General features: G+C 45.7%; 1 protein-coding gene across 2 annotated transcripts in view; it reads right to left on the reverse strand.

Annotated features, from left to right (window-relative positions):
- The window catches only part of MTHFD1 (methylenetetrahydrofolate dehydrogenase, cyclohydrolase and formyltetrahydrofolate synthetase 1), an 80034-nt gene that overhangs the window by 15624 nt on the left and 42944 nt on the right, over window positions 1–21466 (reverse strand). For both annotated transcript variants that reach the window (XM_066629599.1, XM_066629593.1), the window contains exons 13-23: window positions 19407–19453; window positions 17013–17120; window positions 16828–16902; window positions 15863–15965; window positions 11832–11908; window positions 10654–10794; window positions 9237–9305; window positions 8020–8131; window positions 4496–4635; window positions 4217–4258; window positions 1837–1937 (exon numbers count right to left, since the gene is read on the reverse strand). In XM_066629599.1, the coding sequence (XP_066485696.1) occupies window positions 1837–1937; window positions 4217–4258; window positions 4496–4635; window positions 8020–8131; window positions 9237–9305; window positions 10654–10794; window positions 11832–11908; window positions 15863–15965; window positions 16828–16902; window positions 17013–17120; window positions 19407–19453 (1015 nt within the window). The remainder of the gene's footprint in view (window positions 1–1836; window positions 1938–4216; window positions 4259–4495; window positions 4636–8019; window positions 8132–9236; window positions 9306–10653; window positions 10795–11831; window positions 11909–15862; window positions 15966–16827; window positions 16903–17012; window positions 17121–19406; window positions 19454–21466) is intronic.

Below are 21466 nucleotides of genomic sequence, written 5' to 3' on the forward strand. Positions count from 1 at the left end.
TATAGTCTGTCTTTATTACCACAGCCTCAAGACAGGTAACAAAACATTAAAACAGCAACATTAATAAATGCTAATCAATAAAATTGACAGGTGCAGCATATAAAATAAAAGCAAAATATGCAGACAAAAATGAAACAGTTCCAAATACTGGGGGTGGGTGGAAATCAGATGGCACAAATCAATCACAGGACATGAAAAAAAATTGAGAAAACAGGATGGATTTCACCTGGAGCCTAAATTCAGTGCCTTGTACCCCAAACCAGCATCTTGCTTGTTTCCCAGACCCTGGTGCTCTCTAAACTAGCTGGGCAGGTTAAACTTGGACCCTGCCTTACATGGAATGTGCTACAGCCATGAAAGACACTCATTCTGGGAGATCTTCCGACCAGGAACCATGAAATGCCTCCCTCAAGTGGGTGGCAAATGATCACTGGCACCATTATCTGCGATGAACAAGGTGGGTGAGCTCTGGAATCATTCCAAGCGCCGGTTCCCTTCACCAATATAAAAATCTTTTATCTACCAAAGATGCGGAAACAAGTAACAGCCAATCATATTCAGTCCATAAGTGAATTCACTCCTAAAAAGTCTTCACTATATGTCTGACTCTTGTATGCCCAGTTTGTGCACAGAAAAGGCAATCACCACCATTTACTATCCCCCATTTTCATTACCAGAAATAGTACTGGGATCTGAAAGGGGTTCTTTATACTATCAAAAGAAGAGTACACAAGAATGGTCATGATTAACACTGAAAAAGGAAAGAAAAATATGTACAGGTGGAAGAAGGAGGGGTGTGGGTGTGAGTAGTTTGCAGGGTACTCCCAGTTTGTTAACCATGGTTAGGAGTCTGAAAAATCTTAAATTTGCATCAGGTTTTGGGAAATGAATCTGTAAGTAAAACAGGATTTGTGGAGAAAACTATGGAAACCAGTTCAGCTACAATGAGCCATGGATGATGTCAACCATAAATTAAAGACACCCTTAATGCTGGGGAGAGGAGAAACAGAGAGAAAGAAATTTAATTTTTACTCTATTAATGCTTGCTGCAAACCATTAAGCAATTAATCTTTGTGACATCCCACCATCACCTCCCTTGGTTCAGCTGGCAAGCCTGAAAAAGAACTGCCTGATCAGCCAAGACATTCTCAGTTTGCCTCAAGGTTAAAAATGAGACAAGACAGCAGGGAGCTGTTACAGCAAATGTCTCATATATGTGATTCTGGGCAGTTCAGGGCAATATTGAGTCACTGTGCATTACATTTCTGGGCAGCAAAGCTAAGGTCAGGAGAACTCACAGATGACAGGATAGGAGGTGGGTGAGGACAAGCAGTGAATTTTATCCACTTTCACAAATGGCTTGCCACATGTCAAGTGGCCACTTACTTAGCTGCTTGCACGTATGACCTGGGCCCCTGACCCCTGCAGTTTAGACCACTGCAAAGTCCCCCTGCACCACTGCTAGTAGGGAAACAAAGGGACTGAAGAAGAACTCGGACTGGTACATGGTATGCAGACTTTTCTTGGGATATCATCAGAGCCAGAGATGCCCAATCAGTATGGGAACATCCTACCAAAATGCCCCTCCCTTTTCAACACTTATTTTGCACAAAATGGTTCCCCGCCCATCTCATTCTTCTCACTCATTCTCAGAACCAATGTACATATAAGGTTCTTTCTTTCCATTTTGCAGATGGGAAGGCTGAGACTGAAAGACAAGGCCACACTTAAGTCCATCCAGGACTATGTGCGTAGATGCAAAGACAAAGAAGAGTGATACAGAAATATTTTGAATAAACTGATGCACTTCCCAGCTATTTTGCTAATCCCACTTACTTGAACACATTGACTCCCACCACTACGGGGATGCCAAAAGACAGGGCATTTTGGATTTGCTTGCGTAAGTTACCACAACCTTTTTCCAAAAGCTGAAGGTTCTGTACAAGAGAAAGAAAGCGAAGGGTTGAGTTTGTTCCTCTCAAACACCGGTGTTTCTTTGCAACCTGCTGTGTGAATATCACTAATGCTGAAAAACACCAGCATACAAAAGGGAGCAAAAGCTTGGGGGGGGGGGGGAGAGAGAAATGCATTGTCATAGCACATGTGTTTAGAAATGCCACTTTCTTCTTGTTCACAGGAAAAAGATGAAAAAATTACCTGAAGGAAGAGGAACACTCACATAATTGGAACAGCTGCAATGAAAGAATTTTCGTGCACAAGAGCTGAAAAGTAGCTCATATAAAAGCAACCAAGAATGAAGTGTCCAATATCCTCAACAAAAGCAATTTATCAAAGGAGAAAAAAAAATATTTTTCCCGCTAAGTGAAATCTCATCTTCTTCATGACACATACTTGGGATTGTTGCTGGTCATTAACACCCAATTTCCACAGCAGCATATCTGAAGTTTATGGAAGTGGCGCATTTCATACCCATTTAATCTGACACAGCTGTGAAGGATAAACACATGGGAGCTGGTGCAGTGCAGGAGATACGAGATCGAGTTGCAAGCCAGAAAGCACTCCTTTAAAATCATGCCTCTGTTATGAACTGACTAGGTGGCCTTAATCAAGCCACCCACTGTCAGTCTTTGTGTCTGCAATATGCCGTAATCAGCCTGGAACCAGGATACCTTAAGGACCATATCTTCCCACACAAACCTGCCCTCATGCTTCATTCATTGGGAATATCTTGCTCTATATCCTGCCACCAGCCGATGGGCAAGGAACAAGACACGGCTTTCTTGGTGATGGTACCCAGGCTGTGGAATTTGCTGCTCTAAGAAATTCAGCTCATCTCTTCTCATTTTCTGCCATCAGGTGCTTTTTAGACAAGCATTTGCACAAAACTAATTGGAAATTTGCCGTTCTCTTGTATTTCTCTTGATGGCTGTTTTACAGCATGCCAAACGTAGCTCCTCCTTTACCAGGTGATTCATCAGCCTCTGCCCCCTCCCCATAGTGGAGTGGTTGTACATACTCTACAATGGGTTAAATGTGATGCACAGCACATACATTTCTGTAAGTACTGACTCCAAATATGCAATCTTTATCCCTCAAAAGAATACAGAAGTGAGCTATGACTTTCCAGTGGGAACATAGCATGGTTTGATTCTACATCTACCAGTGTAAAACCCTGGAGACCTGCTAATAGTCAGCGTAGGCCAGTGGCTCTCAAACTTTTTACACCGGCACCCACAAGAACCCTCTTAACCCTCCCAAGTAGTTGCTGATCTGATCTAAAAAAAACTCCCCAAAGATTGTCCTCTCTACACTTACCCTCTGAGTAAGCCCCATTGAATATCATTGTTAAAAGCATATACATGGTAGCCTGTTAAAAGTACAGATCTGCAACATTTCCCCAAATGCAGTCATACACCATGGGAGCACAAAGTCTATTAAAAATTAAAAAAAAAAACATTGAAATGAATGGGGACCAACCTGAAATTGACTTGTGACCCACCTAGTGGATCCTGACCCACAGTTTGAAAAACACTAGCATAGACAATCCTGAGCTAGATGGACCAATGGTCTGACTCTATATAAGGCAGCTTCCTAGGTACACAACCTAGCTTATGAGAGATGCTGAAACTGCTTAGCAGGTGGATGTCAACAGCTTCAGGTTTTCTGCTCACAGCAATGACAAAAGCAACAAAGGCCAACAGCTTAAGCCAGAAGAACTCCTGGCTGATCTGCAACTAGCAACTCCTTAAGGCCTGCTGCATGTGCTGTGCTACCTTCTCAAAACAGGGGACATTAAATAAGAACATAAGAACAGTCCCACTGGATCAGGCCATAGGCCCATCTAGTCCAGCTTCCTGTATCTCACAGCGGCCCACCAAATGCCCCAGGGAGCACACCAGATAACAAGAGACCTCATTCTGGCGCCCTCCCTTGCATCTGGCATTCTGACATAGCCCATTTCTATAATCAGGAGGTTGTACATGCACATCATGGCTTGTAACCCGTAATGGATTTTTCCTCCAGAAACTTGTCCAATCCCCTTTTAAAGGCATCCAGGCCAGATGCCATCACCACATCCTGTGGCAAGGAGTTCCACAGACCAACCACACGCTGAGTAAAGAAATATTTTCTTTTGTCTGTCCCAATTCTCCCAACACTCAATTTTAGCAGATGTCCCCTGGTTCTGGTGTTATGTGAGAGTGTAAAAAGCATCTCTCTATCCACTCTGTCCATAGGATTAATAAATCATAGTCACCTCTTCAGTGTATTCCTTTGGTAAGGGAACCCCAGCTGTGACCTGCAAAGAGGAAGAAAAGTCATTAAAGCTGCAGGGTCGCATTCCCTTGGTATATTAAGTTCATTTCCAAAGCTGAAGTGTGTTCTATTTATGACCGTCCTTATGGAAAACAGTGTGAGTATGTGCATGGAGGGGGGGAAGATTCCTCTACAAGGACTTCCCAAAGGGTATGTATTTTGTTCAGCTGTGTGTGCCCAACAGCCTCAAGACTCCCCAGCTACCAAGCTCAGCACTCACCGTGGGCCCTCCACCATGCATTTTCAGAGCTCGAACAGTGGCAACCAAGACCACCACGTGGGGTTGCAGTCCAGAATATCGACACTTGATATCAAAGAACTTCTCCATGCCAATATCTGCTCCAAAACCAGCTTCTGTGACTACAAGCAGATTTAAAAAGAGAAACTCACTATGCACTCCAAGGATTTAGAACTTCCAAGGACTGTAGAACCTCTTTAGTTTGCATAGTATTATTGCTGCTATTTTGATTTACTGATATGAAGGTTCAGGAAAGGTTATATAGGGGCCCCTGTATCCATGGATCCTGTTATCTACAAATCAGGTCCATGGGGCCCTCCCGCATGCGTCCCCTCCAAAGGCTCTGCTCCCCTCACCTCTGGAGGGACTTCTAAGCCCAACACGTCTACCTATGGCCTCTGCCGGGCTCAGAATGACTGTAAGCATTCTTCCACTTTTTCATAAAAATCAGAACTAATGTTCTTAATTACTTAGAAGGCATTGGGAGGCCTCCTAATACCTTTTAAGGGCATAAAAATGTCTGTTTTGGGTTGAAAACTGTAAGTAGCATTTTTCGGCCTGTAATGGTCATTCTGAGCTCAGCAGAGGCCACATGTGGATGCGTGTGGACTCTGCTTGGTTCAGAAGACCCTTCAAAGGAGAGGGGAGCTCAACTCCCCTCAACTCTGGAGGGGGGGAGAGGGCATTCCCTCTTATCCACAGTTTCACTTAACCATGGAGGGTGTGTGTGTGTTCTGGAATGGAACCCCCGGGGATATGGGGGCACGACTGTACTATAAAACAAAAATCCAAATAACTGCACTACTAAATACATGGAAATGCTTATACATGGTTTTAACTAAATGCTCAGAGAAACACAGCAAAAAACCAATTTAAATACATTTACAGTTCTTTTAGAATTTCAGTGCATAGCTTATACTTTGTCTTACAAGGGAGAAAGACTTTCAGCTGAATAGTTCTAATTTGGGGTCACACACATGCATTTTGAGATCCATTTTAGAGAGTCTAATAATCAACAATGTTAATTTTGAAGGAGAATTTTACTTTGCGCCACTGACGTTTTTAACAGTGCAGGAGATTGCAAATTCTGAGTATTGGAAATGTAATTACGATGTGCAGATTTGAAGTGTACATAGTGAACACGTTGAAAATTTTGGAAAGTTGTTATTTTGTCTATAGAGGACATTATTACGAACTGCCAATGGAATCAGCAATGCTCTCCCAGGGATATCTCTCAGTGATGCAGTGAAACCTGTTAGGAATATTTTGTTTGTCTGCACATACGTTAACTATTTGTTATAACAATACTATGAAAGGCAGAAGTTGCCAGTCAAGGAACAGTGGATTCAAAAATTGCAGCATGTGATATCAATGGCTGAACTTGCATTTTAAAAAACTCCAAAACGCTATGGAAAAATACAGGAAAATGACAATTATTTGGAGTAATAGCACCCATTTCTTACTTATTGGAACATGATTAAATCATCTGAGAAGAGGAACATCGGCAATTATATAAGAAAGCTCTGAGGCATTTTCCCCTTTTCCATAAAACCACCCAAGTTCTTAACAAAGACCACTTTCTAATCCTTCCTAACATCCTGTCTGCAGCCATGACCTGCCTACTGAAAGAAGCCCTTTTAAGACTCTCTGGAACAGTTGACTGGCCAACCCCTCAACTGTCAGAGTAGGAGGTTTATCCCCTCTCCTGTTTACAGGAGCAGCCTGACAACAGCCACTATCAACAATTCTTATTCTTATTCTTAACAACAGTATTTATATAACGCTTTTCAACAGAAAGTTCACAAAGCAGTTTACAGAGAAAATCAGACAATGGGGAACAGACAACTGAAAGGCACTGTAGGGGACAGCAGACAATGATCCCTCTATGACGGGGTGCTCAATACGTCGATCGCGATCGACTGGTGGATCGCGAGGCAAAATGAGTCGATCGCAGGCTTCTCTCCTGTCCACGCATCCCTGGGAGTGAGCCCCGTTGACTCTACTGGGGCTCCTCTTCTCTCCCATCCACGCATCCCTGGGAGTGAGCCCCGTTGACTCTACTGGGGCTGACTCGTGAGTAGACCTGGAGAGGAGCCGCTGGCAGGCTTCTCTCCCGTCCACGCATCCCTGGGAGTGAGCCCCGTTGACTCTACTGGGGCTGACTTACCTTTCCCCTGTTTTTGCACTGGTATGTATGGAGATGTGCCCCCCCAACTTCCATCTGTTGGTTCTGTGTGCAAGGGGTTTTGCACTGGTCTTGCTGTGATGTCTATATAGAGATCTTCCCTCCCCCACACCTTTCCCCTGTTTTTGCACTGGTCTGTATAGAGATCTGCTCCCCCCCCCTCCACTTGTATGGGAATCAAGGAAGATCTGGTGAGGAGGTAGATGTGGTGTCAGCAGTGGCCCCTTTAAGGGTAAGGCCTGGGCTTCCAGGGAGTGTGCTGCACAGCTGCAGCCACTTGAAGGCAATAGGGCCCTCAGGGATATAAGAGCAGCTGAGGCAGGAAGGGCTCCACTTATTTATGTGAGTCAGCCTTTTCCTACATGAAGATCATTAAGTCCAAGTACCGTTCCACCATGACTGATGAACATTTGGAAGTATGCTGTCAGCAGCTACTGTCCGGACTATGCATCCTTGGCTGATTCACTTCAGTGCAAGTCATCAAAGTAAACTCAAGTAATTACAAAAAATGTTTATAGTTAATTATGTTGTGTTGTGCAATATTGGCTCATGCGGTTATGCAAGGTACACCAACATACATTGTACACATAAATGTTATATGTTATGATGGCGCGAACATTGTAAAAAAACTCTGGTAGATCTCCGGGCCTTGCTGGGTTTCAAAGTAGCTCTCGAGCCAAAAAAGTGTGAGCACCCCTGCTCTATGAGGTGTGCGGATCTCTTCAGTTCCCATGTGGAACAGCGCAAAGCTTGGCTTCCCAGGGATTTGAGCTGTAGCTCAAAGGGAACACTGATGACAGGTCTAGTGTACAAGTCTAAAACCCCTACATCTCTCCCTTTCTGGCACCAATCATGACTATGACCCACTCTTCACTGGGTGTGGGTCACCACTGGAACTGGGGGGGGGCAAGCTAGAACACTTCCTGACAGTTTCCACAGCTTTGCTATCCACAGGGCTTGCTCTATTCAAACAGGTTATGGAGGGTCCCCTCTGGTTCGGGGACCCCCAAGGTGCTGAGTGAGCTTCTAAGCAAAGGGAGTATCAGTGTCAGGCCCCATAGTATCTGCCTCTTTCTCAAAGAATCCCATTTCTGACTCTCTCTCTCCTGCCCCATTACCCACAACACTCTTGATACTCTAAAACACGCTTCCCACTGAACTTTATTTGCACACACCACACACCCATCCACTGCCAAAGCCACTATTTTCTCATTTTCATCCCCTAGTATTATATCTTCATAACCAAGTTCCACTGTGCGTGTGAATGCAATATATCTGCATCTGCTTTCTTCAAGAATAGACAATGCATAGAGAGACTTACCCACAAAACCTTCCTTGCCAACAAGCTTCAGGGCAATCTTGTCCGCCAGGATCGATGAGTTGCCATGAGCAATGTTGGCGAATGGGCCAGCATGGACAAACACCGGGTTGCCCTGATGGAGAAAGATATCAGCACAAACAGGGGAACATGAAGGAGAGAAACTGATGCTCTGTCATCTGAAACAATGCAAGCCTATGCATGCTCAGTTGGGAGTAAGTTCCATTGAATTCAATGTGCATGCATATGGTCAGGCTGTAGAATCTTGCAGAGTTTTGGAGATGACCAAAAAATGAAGAACTTGTTTTGTAAGAACAAGCCAACACTCATTGTGAATATTCAAAGTAGGAAGAAATTTAGCAAACTTTAAAATTCACAGAAAGATCAGCCTAGCACAGTCCACTTGAGAACCCAAGTTGAGTGGAACTATCCCTTTCTCTGTGTCTTGTCCAACAGAGGAGGCAAGCCCTCTCAAGGGACTCCTCCATTCTTGGTCTAAGCCTTCCCCTGCATAAACTTTGTCCCTGGCCGGAAACTTCACAAAAATCAGTCTTTTTTGGGTCATTTCAGGAAAGCAAACGACATACCTAATTTGAGAGGCAGAACTGAAATCGATTGCCAGCTTGGGGAAGAGGCAGAAGTAATCCTGCATGCTGGGCACTTGACTTCCCCACTGCTTGTGACAGCTGTAGTAAGTCCTTCCTGACCACCCCCACACCTTCTGGGCACTTGATGAGAGCACATGAATTCTTATGTTGCATCTCAATAGCGAGAATTTTTTTTTTTAAGTATCTGAGATTTGTCTTGGCCTGCCGATTAAGAGCCTGCAGTATTACTAAATGCTTTGATGGATGAGACCAAAAATTTCAGAATTGTTCAGCATTACTTTTCCAACAGTAGGTAGGTAGATGCTTCTAGGAAGCCCACAAACAACGCAAAAGAATACTGGTATTATTAAGAAAATTTATATACCGCTTTTTGACAAAACCTAACTCACAAAGCAGTTTACATTGCAATATACATCAATAAATATGTTCGGGAACACTGCCTCTGATTATGGATGTTGAGTTTAGCTGTCACCACTTCTAGTAATCGATAGACCTGTCTTCCATGAATACATCTAATCCTCATCAAAATAAATGCTATAAAACAGACCCAGTTTTTGGTAGGGTTCCAATTTCCAGTCAAGAGCACTAAGCTTGCTCAAAATATGAACTTACCTCCAAAGTCTGCATAAGGTTTGGTTTAATAGCATCTTTCAACAGCACTGCCAGGGCACCACTTACTCCCTAAAGGAATCAAGAACAGAGAGTTATTTCAGCAGCAGGTTCTTGCTCATTTATTTACAATGAGACCCTTTCAAGACCTGTAAACACTTCCAACTCTTGCAAGCTTGAGATACAACTTGCCAATGTTTGTATGGGGCAGGGCACAAAAAGGTCACATCAGCTGAACATGCTTGAGTTTCACTCACATCCCAGTTGACTCCACATTTCATTTGATTCCGAACTGCATTCTAATGGAGCTTGTTTAGAAGGGGCATAATTTTGTGTCTCCTAGTTGAGTTTCATCAGTTTAGAAGTTTTTATCTAAGAGGAGAAGCCCCAATTTCCTCCATTTATAGCCTGTATAAATGGCTCAGTCAAAACCAGTAAAATGTCTTGCAATTTCTGAAAGATCTAAAAAACAACAGCAAGAAAAACCAAGCATTGTGCCAACCTCTCCAACAGACTACTCCTCCCTGAATAACTGTTGATATGAGTGCTCGGCTTGGATGAGCAGCATAGCACCTGGAGTTAAGATACACCGAAGACAGCAGCAGCCACTTATGTGACTAGAAGAAAGATGCTTTTTCCCATAAGGAAAGTCACCACTATTGGACACACAAAAAAGCAAGCAGAACATCTTTATGAAAACACAAAAATATTCATGTTTTCAAAAGCCAATTTAAAAAACAAGTCTGATTCAGCTCTGGACAAATAAAGAAGGGGCCAGAGAGCTCCCTGGAGAGTCTTAAGTGCTTGAGAGAATCCTCTTTGTGGAAGAAAAATCTATCAGATTCCATTAGGCTTCCAGCCAAAATGCATGGGGCACACAGTGGCATTTACTCTGCCAGAACAAACCCTTTTGCAGTCAAGACATCAAGCCTCATGCTGGTGCCTGGGGCATTGTGTGCTCCCTGGGGCATTGTGTGCTCCCTGGGGCATTTGGTGGGCCGCTGTGAGATACAGGAAGCTGGACTAGATGGGCCTATGGCCTGATCCAGTGGGGCTGTTCTTATGTGCCGGATAAAATCCTGAAGCAATCTTCAAAAGGATTGGCATTCCTTGCTACTGAGTTCAACATAGAGATACTGCTCCTGGTTCCTCACATGATGGAGGCCATCTTAGATTGATTGCTTGGTGGGACTGAGGAGGAGGAACATTCTAAAGACATTTCACAGTCAGGCTACAGAGATTTAGATTGAGGAGAGTCACCTCCCGATTCACAAGAGACGTAACTGGAATTGCCCTGCTGATTTTAGAGGAACCTGCAGCCAAGTACATAGTGGGCTTATAGCTAGAGTCTCTGCTTCTCTGATACAGCCTCTGCAAGTTTTTCCAGACCTCCTGCTAGCATGACTAAGCGCAAACATACCAGATCTTCTGTTGTAATTGGAACCCCTTTTTTGCTGGAAGCAACCACCATCCTGGCCAGGCGTCTTCTCATGTCCTCCAGGCTATCTGCAAGTGCCAAGACTGCCATGATCTCACTGGCTACAGTTATGTCAAACTGGGCCTAAGGAAAAAGATGAGAAGAGAAAAAAAAAACTCAGAAGGGATCAAGCAGGTTCCTTTTTAACACATCTGCAAAAACATAATAGCCTTTGGACCCAGGCACAGATGTAGTCACTCGCCACCCCACCATTGAACCAGCCACCTACAAAGCTTGTTTCCACTCTATCTTTTCTGTGTCCAACTTGGCAGAGGCAACCGTGGGAGCAGGGCTGTTTCGGGGAAGGAAGTGCCACCCCCTTGTCAACCAGCCTCCCTTCCTATTTCAGGAACTAGCTGGGTGGAGGATAGCAGGGGCAGTGGCAGCAGCCAGGCAGGACCTGCTGTGGCCACCCTCTGAGCAAGCCAAGCACACAGACACTATGTTCTCTAATTCCTGGTAAGGAACAGCTGTCTGAAAGCCCAATCCTGAGTTGCCTGGCACGTGGGGCTGCAGCAGCGCTGAAAATGGCTGCCACTGCATCCAGCGTGCCCCAGGCAGCTGCCGCTGCCTCCTCAGGAGAAAGGGACTTTCATTCCCATCCCTGGGTAAAGCAAGCAGCCCCATGATGGGGCTACTCGATTCCATGACAACCTGAGGGTTGGCATAGAATTCAGAGCCTCCATATCGAACGGACAGCCCTCCCTGTTCTCCCTGACATCCCTCTGCCTTCCCCTGCCCTAGAATGCCTTCTCCCCACCTCCCCTCATGCCCCCACCTACCTCTTCGCTGCTCCACTGGCACTAGGGCCCGCAAACGTGCCTTATGACATGTTTGCAACAGTGTGCACTGGCGATGAACCGGCGCACACTAGTTCAGATTAGGCCCTGAGGCAGCAATTTTCAACCTAAGTACTATAGCACATTGGTGTGCCACGCAAGGTCCACAGGTGTGCCATGGGGAATTGGAGCACAGCATTTGAAAGTTGCTGAAAAACTCTTCCAACCCCCACCCCCTCTTTGTCTTAAGAATAACAGTTGCTAAGGAGGCAAAATGCTTTTGTTCAAAGAGCTGCCTGCTGCCTAAAGGAGCCTCAAGGGGAAAAGAAAACAGACACCTACTGCGCGTGAAAAGCCTTTCTCGGTCAGGGACTGGCCTATGGTGATCTTCCTCAGAAACCTGTCATTTGTGTCCAGCACTACAAAAGCGAATAGAGAAAGGGAGAATGAATACCAGAAAGGTTAAAAAGGAGCTCATGATATTTCATATATGTCTACTGGAAGGTATTTCCAACCAGCAATAGTACTTTTATACACAAGTAGCTTTAAAAAATGAAGACGAAATAGCCAAAGAACTCAGGAGGTTTGATCTTTCAAATCATACAGGCACACAGGAAAAATCAAACCATATGTAGAGTAAAAAAGACTGCATAAGAACATATAAGAAGAGCCCTGCTGGATCAGGCCATGTCCATGCAGTCCAGCCTCCTGTGTGCCTCCAGCATGTGTGCTGCAAGAGCTAGAATCATGTAGTGGTTGGAGTGTCAGACCCAGGTTCAAATTCCTGCTAAAGCCATGAATATCTATTGGTGACCCTGGGCCAATCACTTATGCTCAAAGCGCTTCACAGGAATTATTTTGTTGCAATTCCTACAACAATTCTATAAGGTAGACTAACAATACTATCACCCCCATACTGAAGCTGGGAAGTTGAGGCTGAGAGGAGCCGTTTGCCCCAAGGCAACCTAGTGAGTTTCTGGCAGAGGAGAGATTTGACCTGTGGACTTTATAATTCATGAATCATTCTCTTAGTCATGGTGCTGCCCCTTTTGGCCTCAACACTGCCTGTGCTCCACAGGTAAGCTGCACCAATCAAATAGGCAGGTGTAGCAAGGGGTGTTATGTCACAGCAGTGGCCAGGACTTGGTGCACCGAATCCTGGAGCATATTTTAAGCAAGAGTCTTGGACTTTCCATGCTGTTGAAGCGTAGACTTCTTTCTGTCAACCAACAACCAGGTGTCATCAATGGAATTCCTAAGGCAGGAGCATTTAAACACATTTCATGGACTGTATCCAACCAGATTCTCTCATCTCAAGTCATCAGCGTCTAGAGTTCCTGGGCCCCAGGGAACAGATGGAGGTCACATGATACAGCTGCCTTACTAAAGCCAAGCAGGTCTAGGTCTGGTCAGTGCTTAGATGGATGCCTTTTGGGGAATGCCACGCACACTGCCGTGGGAAAAAGGCAGGAGATCAGTGCCAAAGAACAAACAAGGATCCTTCAAAGGAAGTTCCAAGGAATCGAAAATTCCCCATTTTTGTTCCCTTCTGCTGTCAGTGACAGTTAGGCTGCAGTCCTATGCATACGTTCCTGGGAATAAGCTACACTGAACTCAGTCGGAATTACTTCTGAGTAAAGATCAACAGGATTGCACTAACCAAACCATCTTATCAATAGCTGCAATTGTGAAAAAATTGTGTAGCTCTGCATGCTACACTAGTGTAATGCCAAATATATACACAAGAGAAGCTGGCTGAACTTAGGTTTTTGCAGAATATTGCTCACAGGATAAAATAAATTGAGGGCACAGTCCTAAGCAGGTCTACTCAGAAGTAAGTCCTATTGTGTTCAATGGAACTTACTCCCAGGAAAGTGAGGTTAGGATTGAAGCCTGAGAGCCCAATCCTGTGGTCGGCGGCACAGCTCCGTGCTGCTGACCACAGTCACTAACGTGCCAGAAGGTACGTTCGTGGGGCTCACCGCTGGGCACCCGCCGGTGCTAGCCCAGCGCCGGCTGTTGCTGGGCTAGCGTGGGGCGGTTGCCCAGCTTCCGCGGCCCGGCGGTCTCCTAGACCGCTGAACTGCGGAACAGCAGGCAGGGTGGGGATGGGGGTGTGGAGGTGGTGTTCCGGGGAGTGGGGAGGCCAGCGGAGGCGGGAAAGAGGCATGCCAAGGGGCGGGTGAGGGGTGTCGGGGGGCGGGTGGGACGAAGATCTGCGGAGCTGAGCTCCGCAGGATCCAGGGCGCTCGTGGAGGGCTGTGTGCCCTACACAAGCGACTTTACTCTATAAAAGTGAGTTGTAGCCCCAATTGTAAAGCCCTCAATTGTAGCCCCAATTGTAAGCCCTCAATTGTAAAGTGAGTAGCCCCATTGCGGGGCTGCTTACCTTACTCGGGGGAAGGGGGCAAACGTCCCCTTATCCTGAAGAGCCTCCTGTGGTAGCGCGGGAGGCGCGGGATTCGGCGGCACCCCTTTTTGGTGCCTGGGCACTCCGGGAAGCTCAGGATTGGGCTGGGAGTCCCTTAGTGTACCAGGAGCCAGGTTTTTGAGAATACATTTAACATCTCGTTTTTCAACATGTATATATTCAAAAGGGAAACACGGAAAAATAAATAAACAAAATGACTCCCTTTTGATTTGTCAGTTAGCTCAAGCGTGCTGCAAAGTAGCAGAAGGTGACTGAAGGCACATGTGATGAAAAGAGCCATCTCTTATTCTCAGCAGGTTGCTGATTAACAGGCTACAATTGCATTTCCCCAAGCTGGCAGCTCTATGCCTTTTGGCGACTATATTACCATGATAAAGCCTGACCTACTTTCCTGCAACTTCAGCACGTGCCTTACATTCGCTTTGGAACTGATCAGTTTAATTATTTCATCAATGACGTGCCGTGGACAATAATTTCAGTTTATTTATGGCATTTATTTCCTATCTTTCCTTCAACACAATCAGGGTGGTATACATACTTCTCCTCCTGTTCCAGAACCACCTTTCAGAGCGCGATACCATAGTCTTTCGAGACTGAAGGTTGCCAACTCTAATATTCTGGTTAGGTAGGTTGGGCTGAGAGCAAGTGCCGGATCCAAGGACACCCACTAAGTCCCATGGCTGGGTGGAAATTTAAGCCTGGACCTTCCCAGGCCTATGCCAACACTCAAACCACTACACCATATCAGTTCTCAATTTAGAGCAATAAAGATGAGAAAAAAATGAGCTTGGGGAGAACTCAATTAGCATGTCAAACCAGAAGATTCTGTTGGAACTATGGGAACACAGGGGACACTCCCAATTGGAAAGAGGCAAAAATGGGGCAGTGACTCATGCAGAGACGATACAGGACCCTCCTCCAAGAGGGTGATTTTGCTGCATCTCTGCATATAAAGGAACTAATAATACCTGATACAGAGTCATAGCTGAATCCCAGTCATGTTGGAGACTGATTTGAAAAAAGGTAGAGTAACACCAGTGAATGATACAGAGGAATTGCAAGCAGGCCTCCCCCCGAGAGGCGTGTCACGTGCTTAATATTGACTATGCAATAATGTTATTGTGAACATTTTTGTTAAAAAGCAGTATATAAATACTGATAATAATAGTAATAATAATACTCAGACACAGCTGTTGATAATTGATTAATAGCCTAATCCAGTGTAAATCCCCGTGTAGTGACATAGCGGCACCAGCACAAGTTACGCTGCATCCTGTAGGGGTTTTTTCTCCTTGGATTAAGGGGACATTTGTCCCCTTGCCCCAGGTAAACCCCAGCAGCTGCAACAGGTCAACTTGGACCTGCACTCGTGATATCACTAACACAAGCCTGTGTTGATCTGTGCAGGTGGATCAGGTCCGGGAAAGGGGTTTGGATACAGTGCATGCCACCCTGATCGGCCTGATCCTCCCATCCCTGCGACCCCATTCTGCCTCCCTGCCCCATTCAACCTCCTCCCTGCCCTCCAATGACCACCAGTGCTAGCAGGAAGGCTCTGGCCTTCCCGTCAGCACACGTAGGCTTTGCACTATCGCAAAGTGCTTGACAGTGCTCATTGGCACATCACATGTTCAATGGTGCAGGCCCTCATTAGGACTGAGCCAAAAAGTTCAAATCCTATAAATACTTACTCCCATGTATGTCCCACTGAACTCAATGGGATTTAATTCTAAGTAGAAATGCACAGGATAATGATATAAAGGCCTGGAGATTTGGGGGTGGGGGAAAGAAGCTCAGTAGAAAGTTATAGACTCCAGCTCAAACTTTAATCCATTGTTCTACACACATGCATATACCAAACTCCTGCCAAAACCCACCCTTCTGACAATTTGCCCCCCCCCCGCCCTATTTATTTTTCTGCTGCTTGTCTTTTCTTCAGTACCTCTTTGCCATGTTATGCTGTCCGGATCAATATCCAATCTCACAAATTTGTTTATCTCATCAACTGTCAAAGCATTTGGGTCTGTTTTCATAATGTGCAATTTCTGGAAAGGCGGGAAAACAAAGAGGGACAAAAAAAGGAAGGGGAAGGATATCAATCTTCATCATTTCATTTTGTGGTCAGACTTTCCCAAAGACATTTTTAAGAGAGGTTCATTCACTCATCATGAATCATACTGGCATTTCAACTGCTCAGGTTCAGGTCTTGCATTCAGGATTACGGGATTTCCACTAGTTATGCATAATGTTATGGGACTCATTAGCCTGGGAAGGCAGCTCATCTGAGAGAAGGAAAACTCTGATCCCAAACCTCCACTGCCTTGTGGCTATATCCAGTTGTGGAAAAGGCTTCAGGAATCAACCTCGAGTCAACATCCAGAGTCCCTGAGGTATTTTGCAGCTGTATGCAGTCACACTCTGGCAACTCCTGTAACACTGCTGAAACCAACCGTATTGGCTTCTGCATTTCTGGACCATTTCAGCGACTTGGAGAGGGGGGATTTGCTGCATGGGTAACCATCTATCCTCCATATCTACTTTACCTAGGCTTTGCATACTGGAGAGGACACTCCAACTTTGCCATACAGTGTTGACACAACACGGGAAGCAGCAGTTTATGCTTGCCCAACAGACTGAGGCAAAGAGGCAAAGAAGGAAGGCCCGTAGCCAGGGAGACACAACAGGGACAGACTACATTTGCTCTCAGTGTAGAAGGGATTGTCACTCCCGAATCAGCCTTTTCAGCCACATTAGACGCTGTTCCAGAATCACCATTCAGAGCGCAATACCAGAGTCTCCTGAGACTGAAGGACGCCAACACTGTATGGTTGTGGACCTGTGATGCGTGCACATCCCTGCTCATAGTCATAGAAATACCTGGAGGAAGGTGGGCAGCTATAAACTCACCTGCAATCTCTGTATCTGGATATCAGAGAACTTCCTGTTTCCATCCACTGAAGGGACCAGGCGAGAATAGAGAGCCTTCAAGGGCAAGAAACATAATTAGCAACTACAGGGCACCCAATAAGTCTTGGTGACATTGACAGAACACAAAACACACTGCAGGGAAAAGATCAATGGCATCAAATTACCTGATCGGTCTGTGTTGCTTCATGGAAGATACGAGCGTCAACAGCAGCAGCAACCAGGTTATTGGCTGCAGTGATCGCATGGATGTCACCGGTGAGATGCAAATTAAACTACAGAGGAAGAGAGGGGGAGGGGGCACACACCTCAACAATTATCTGTAACCTTTCTTTGAATCTCATTAAGCCCTAAAACAGCAGCTATGAGCTGCTGGATAAAGATATATTAATAGCATTGTTCCTGGGGGCGAGATGGAAAATTGCTCAGAGATGTGCAAGAGACAAGGAGCTTATCTAAAGGGGAAAAAAGCCCTCCCCCACACTGATGTCATTCTGCTAAACCTCCTGAAGTTAGGAAAAGTAAATAACAGAAGAGAAAGCCTCCTTCACTCAGAACTAGTTCTTCCAGGCCTGGCAAATGGCTGAAACTTCAGTATCCTTCTAACTACAACTGGGTGAAAACATTAACTATTTCATATGAATGTCTTGCTGAAGCAGATTAAAATCCTATTGAACCTTACACCCTGTTTCCAACAGAGGCTAGCCAGAAGAAGCAGTGTGCTTGTGAGTGTGCCAACAGTGAGTGTTCCTCTGTCCCTACTAGCTGTAATTCAGAGGTACACTGCCTCTAAACAAGTAGCCAACAGCCCTCACCCTTTACCAACCATGACTACTAGCCATTCATAGATCTGTCCTTCATGAATTTGTCTGGCCCCCTTTCAAGTCAGCTAAGCTAGTGGCCAGGTCTTGTAGCAGTGAATTCCGCAAGTTAATTATGAGCATAAAGAGACACTTCCCCTTGTCTGTCCTGAACCAATTTCATTGTGTGATCCAGAGTTCCAGTACATCAAGGAGAGAAAAATCTTTCTACTCCCTTTTATAATTTTCTGAGCCTCCATCATGACCCCACCATGGATTGGTACCAATTGCAAATGCTGGTAAGCAGCAATAGATTTATAAAGGAGTAATTAAAATCACCTCCAAATTCCTGACTTGTTGACCAAAAGTTTACAAGCAGGAGATCAGAACGGGCTAGTTTCTAGAGGTGTAAGAGCTGCTTCCTTGAGATAAGATCTCTCTCCACTGCCTCAGCCAGGGAAACGACTATGGCCTACATCATGGCCCTTCCCACAATGTTCTAGTATTTATCCACACATCACCAGCTTCATGAGATCCCACCAAGAGAAAATGCCCCTCACCACTATAGTTAGAAAGAAGGATTCCCTTCTTTCATACAAATCTACCTATAAAGACCTGGGAATGAGGCTCTTGTGTGTATTGCAGCCATCTGAGGCTAGGCTGGCCATGACACACGAGGGGGCCTTTTTGGTGGTGGTCCCCACCTTCTGGAACTCCTTGCCAGGGCCTCTAAGAGGAATTTTATCAGGGGGTACAAAGTTTCTTTTGGGCCCCTTCCCAAAGAGGAAGGGGATGAAACAGAGTGGGGGGATGGCGACGGGGGTGGGTAGAATGGGGGCAAAACAGGCAGGGGGAGAGTGGCAACAGCTGAAATAGTCTCTGGAAACCAGGTCTACCAGTCTTCCCAATGCAGAGGTCAGGTCTACCTGCCTGGCACTGGCAGCTAGATCCAGTAATACGGAAAACCAGGTATACTTCTAAGTCTCTCTAAAATCTTTCAAATATAGAAAATCATTGCAGGAAATTAATATCATTGTATTTAGGCTCACTCTAGAATGGAAAGTGTCCCGTGTACCATGGTAAGCGAATTCACAGTGACTGTAGCGAATCAGTTTTCCCCCAGATGTGATGCTGTTAAGCAATATATATATATATTCGTGGGCCTAGAATGTATGGCTTGTGGCAGTAGTCATCACCATGTACCCACAGTAATGCTCCCAGCATCCTGCGTGGCAGTAAGTTTGGGTGAGACTGGAAAATGTAAGATCTATAATCTTACATTACAAAAAATGTAAAAGGAAATTTCTGGGCCCCCTCCTTTGGCTCCTGAACCCCCTTTCTGACCCTGGGCCTGGGTACAAATTACCCCCTTTACCCCCCTCTCCTAGGCCCTGCTCCCTGCTACTCATGCCTGGTTTCCTCCTTGCTAGTTTTTTTGCTGGAGACTAAAAATCTGATTCTTTCAGCAGGCATTTGCTGGGCTGCATTGATTTAGTTGCTGCCTCCTCTGTTTTGATTCTGTTTGCTTAAAAATGTTTTGCTGCTGCATGACATTTGCTTTTTTACTGTGCAGTTTGTATTGTTTCCTTTTTTTTTCCTTACAAGCCACTTTGAGGCCTTCCGTGGAAGAAAACATAGGTTATAATTTTAAAAATAGAAAACGTGTGAGTGAGGCCTGATCTTCTGTAACTTCAAAGCGCTGTATCCAAAATGGCAATGTGCCAACACATTGTGAACACACAGAGTCAACCCTAAAATTACCTCCTCCATAGGAATAACCTGAGAATAGCCACCTCCAGCAGCACCACCTATAAGAACAAGAAACACAAAGGCTATGAAACACATCAGCTTATAAAAATGAATACCTTAAAGCATCTTTGATCAAAAGGTGGTATGTAAAGGTGGGCACCTCGGTGACTCCTGCCTAGCTGCCTTCTCTTTGCACAAGTAAACCCTCCCTTGCTAAGACTGTGTCAAAGAAGGCCTTACACCAAACTCCTTGTATCCTATTACCACTGGCAAAAGTAGATTTTGTATTTTCCCCAAAAGCCTTCTGAGCTTACTTGAGATGTATCCCTAAATGATCGATGTGGGTGAAACAGCCTTGCCAGAACTCCATAATGGGCTTGTTGGCATTGCATCCTTACCAACGTCACTATTGCCAAGCTCAGTCTCCAAAATCAATGACAAATGTTCTCTCACTGCATCTTAGTGCACCAAGAGCACCAAGGAAGCTGCAAAAGATTCATGTCAGCAACCCTGGAGAGCTGCTGCCAGTCACTATAGACAATACTGTGCTATACAGATCAATGGCCTGACTCAAGAGAAGGCATCCTTATACAGCTGTGTGTTGCTTAGCGACCTGCCAATTGACGACTGACTGGATATACCAGGGGAGCCAAACATAAAGCCTGCATAAAGGATGTGGCCCCTGGAAGCTCTTTATTCAACCCTCAGGCTCTCCCAGCACTACTGCTGCTCTCAGATGCTGAGTTGAGCTGAGGCATCACTGCTGAAAGGGTGCACATGATAACTGGGCTCTCCCATATCTAGAAAACAAGATCAAGGTTTGTGCATTTTCTCTTGTCAATTGCAGCTAATGAGTTCCTAAGTGAGAAAAAGTGCTTATTTCTGGTGATGACCTGCTTAATGACATCACTTCCTGCTTAATGACATCACTTCCTGCTTAATGACATCACTTTTGGCCCATAGCAGGCATCATGAGTGCTACTTGGCTTACTGTATGAAACAATTTTGACACCCCTGATAGATACAATGGTGATCAAAAGTTGGCAGTGGGTGATTTTAAGAAACAATTTGGTGGGAAAAAGCAATTTAGAAATTGCTTACCAGGTGCCAGGATGTCTTATGGAAGGGCCTCCTTTGTGTCGCAGAATGGCCTGCAGAAGCCTCTGGAAGACACCTCTTCAGAAGCAAACCAGAAGTGGCTTCCAAAAAAACCCAAAAACCTAGAAGTACATTCCAGAGGCTTCTGCAGGCCATTTTGAGGCTTGCAGAGGCCCTCCACGACATAGATGAAGCCTCCAGGGTCTTCCATGAGGCATCCCAGCATCCAGTACGTCGTTTTCACTTAGCGACCGAGTCCCTTTTAGGGACATGAAAGTGGCAACAACATAAAAATAGGAAGCTGCCTTAAGGCGCAATCCTACCCTGCGCTGGGACAGGTAAGCCAAGATGCTTGCGCTGTATCCAGCGCAGGATAGGGGCCCAAAGCAGCTCAGCCTGAGACAGTGGGAAACTTTTCCCCTTACCTCTGGGTAAGGCGCCTTTGCCCCATGGGTCTTCTCGGACTTGGGCCACCTCCTGAGGCGGTGCAAGTCCGAGGAGAGCGGAGTGGCTTGAAGCTGCTCCGAACGCTCCAGGAACGGGGATTGGGATCCAGCATAAGTTCTGGATCCCAGCCCCGCCTCCTGCTCCCCACTTGCCCGCCCCAGGAGCTGCCCACTGCCCGCCCTCCTCCTGCCCAGGAACGCCTCCCTCCCACCTCCTCCCTGCCCATCCCAGAGCCTTGTGTTGACCCAGTTGGGCCGATGCAAAGCTCACCTAGGAGGCCGGCGCAGAGGCTTATGTCAGCGACCGCAGGCTGGCGCACTTCCATGCACCGACCTGGTTTACTCCCGGGGAGGCGCAAATGTGCTTTATAGCACATTTACAGTACATAAGTCCCGTGCGCCGGCCTAAGTGAAGGGCAAGATTGCACCCTTAGACACACACACACTTCTCTCTGCACACTAACACAAAACCAAATCCCAGAATGTCAGGGAAAAGGCTAAGCTGGTCCCTTACCCGCCACAGGCTAG

The sequence above is a fragment of the Tiliqua scincoides genome, chromosome 1 (assembly GCF_035046505.1).
Source record: "Tiliqua scincoides isolate rTilSci1 chromosome 1, rTilSci1.hap2, whole genome shotgun sequence".
Classification (NCBI taxonomy): domain Eukaryota; kingdom Metazoa; phylum Chordata; class Lepidosauria; order Squamata; family Scincidae; genus Tiliqua; species Tiliqua scincoides.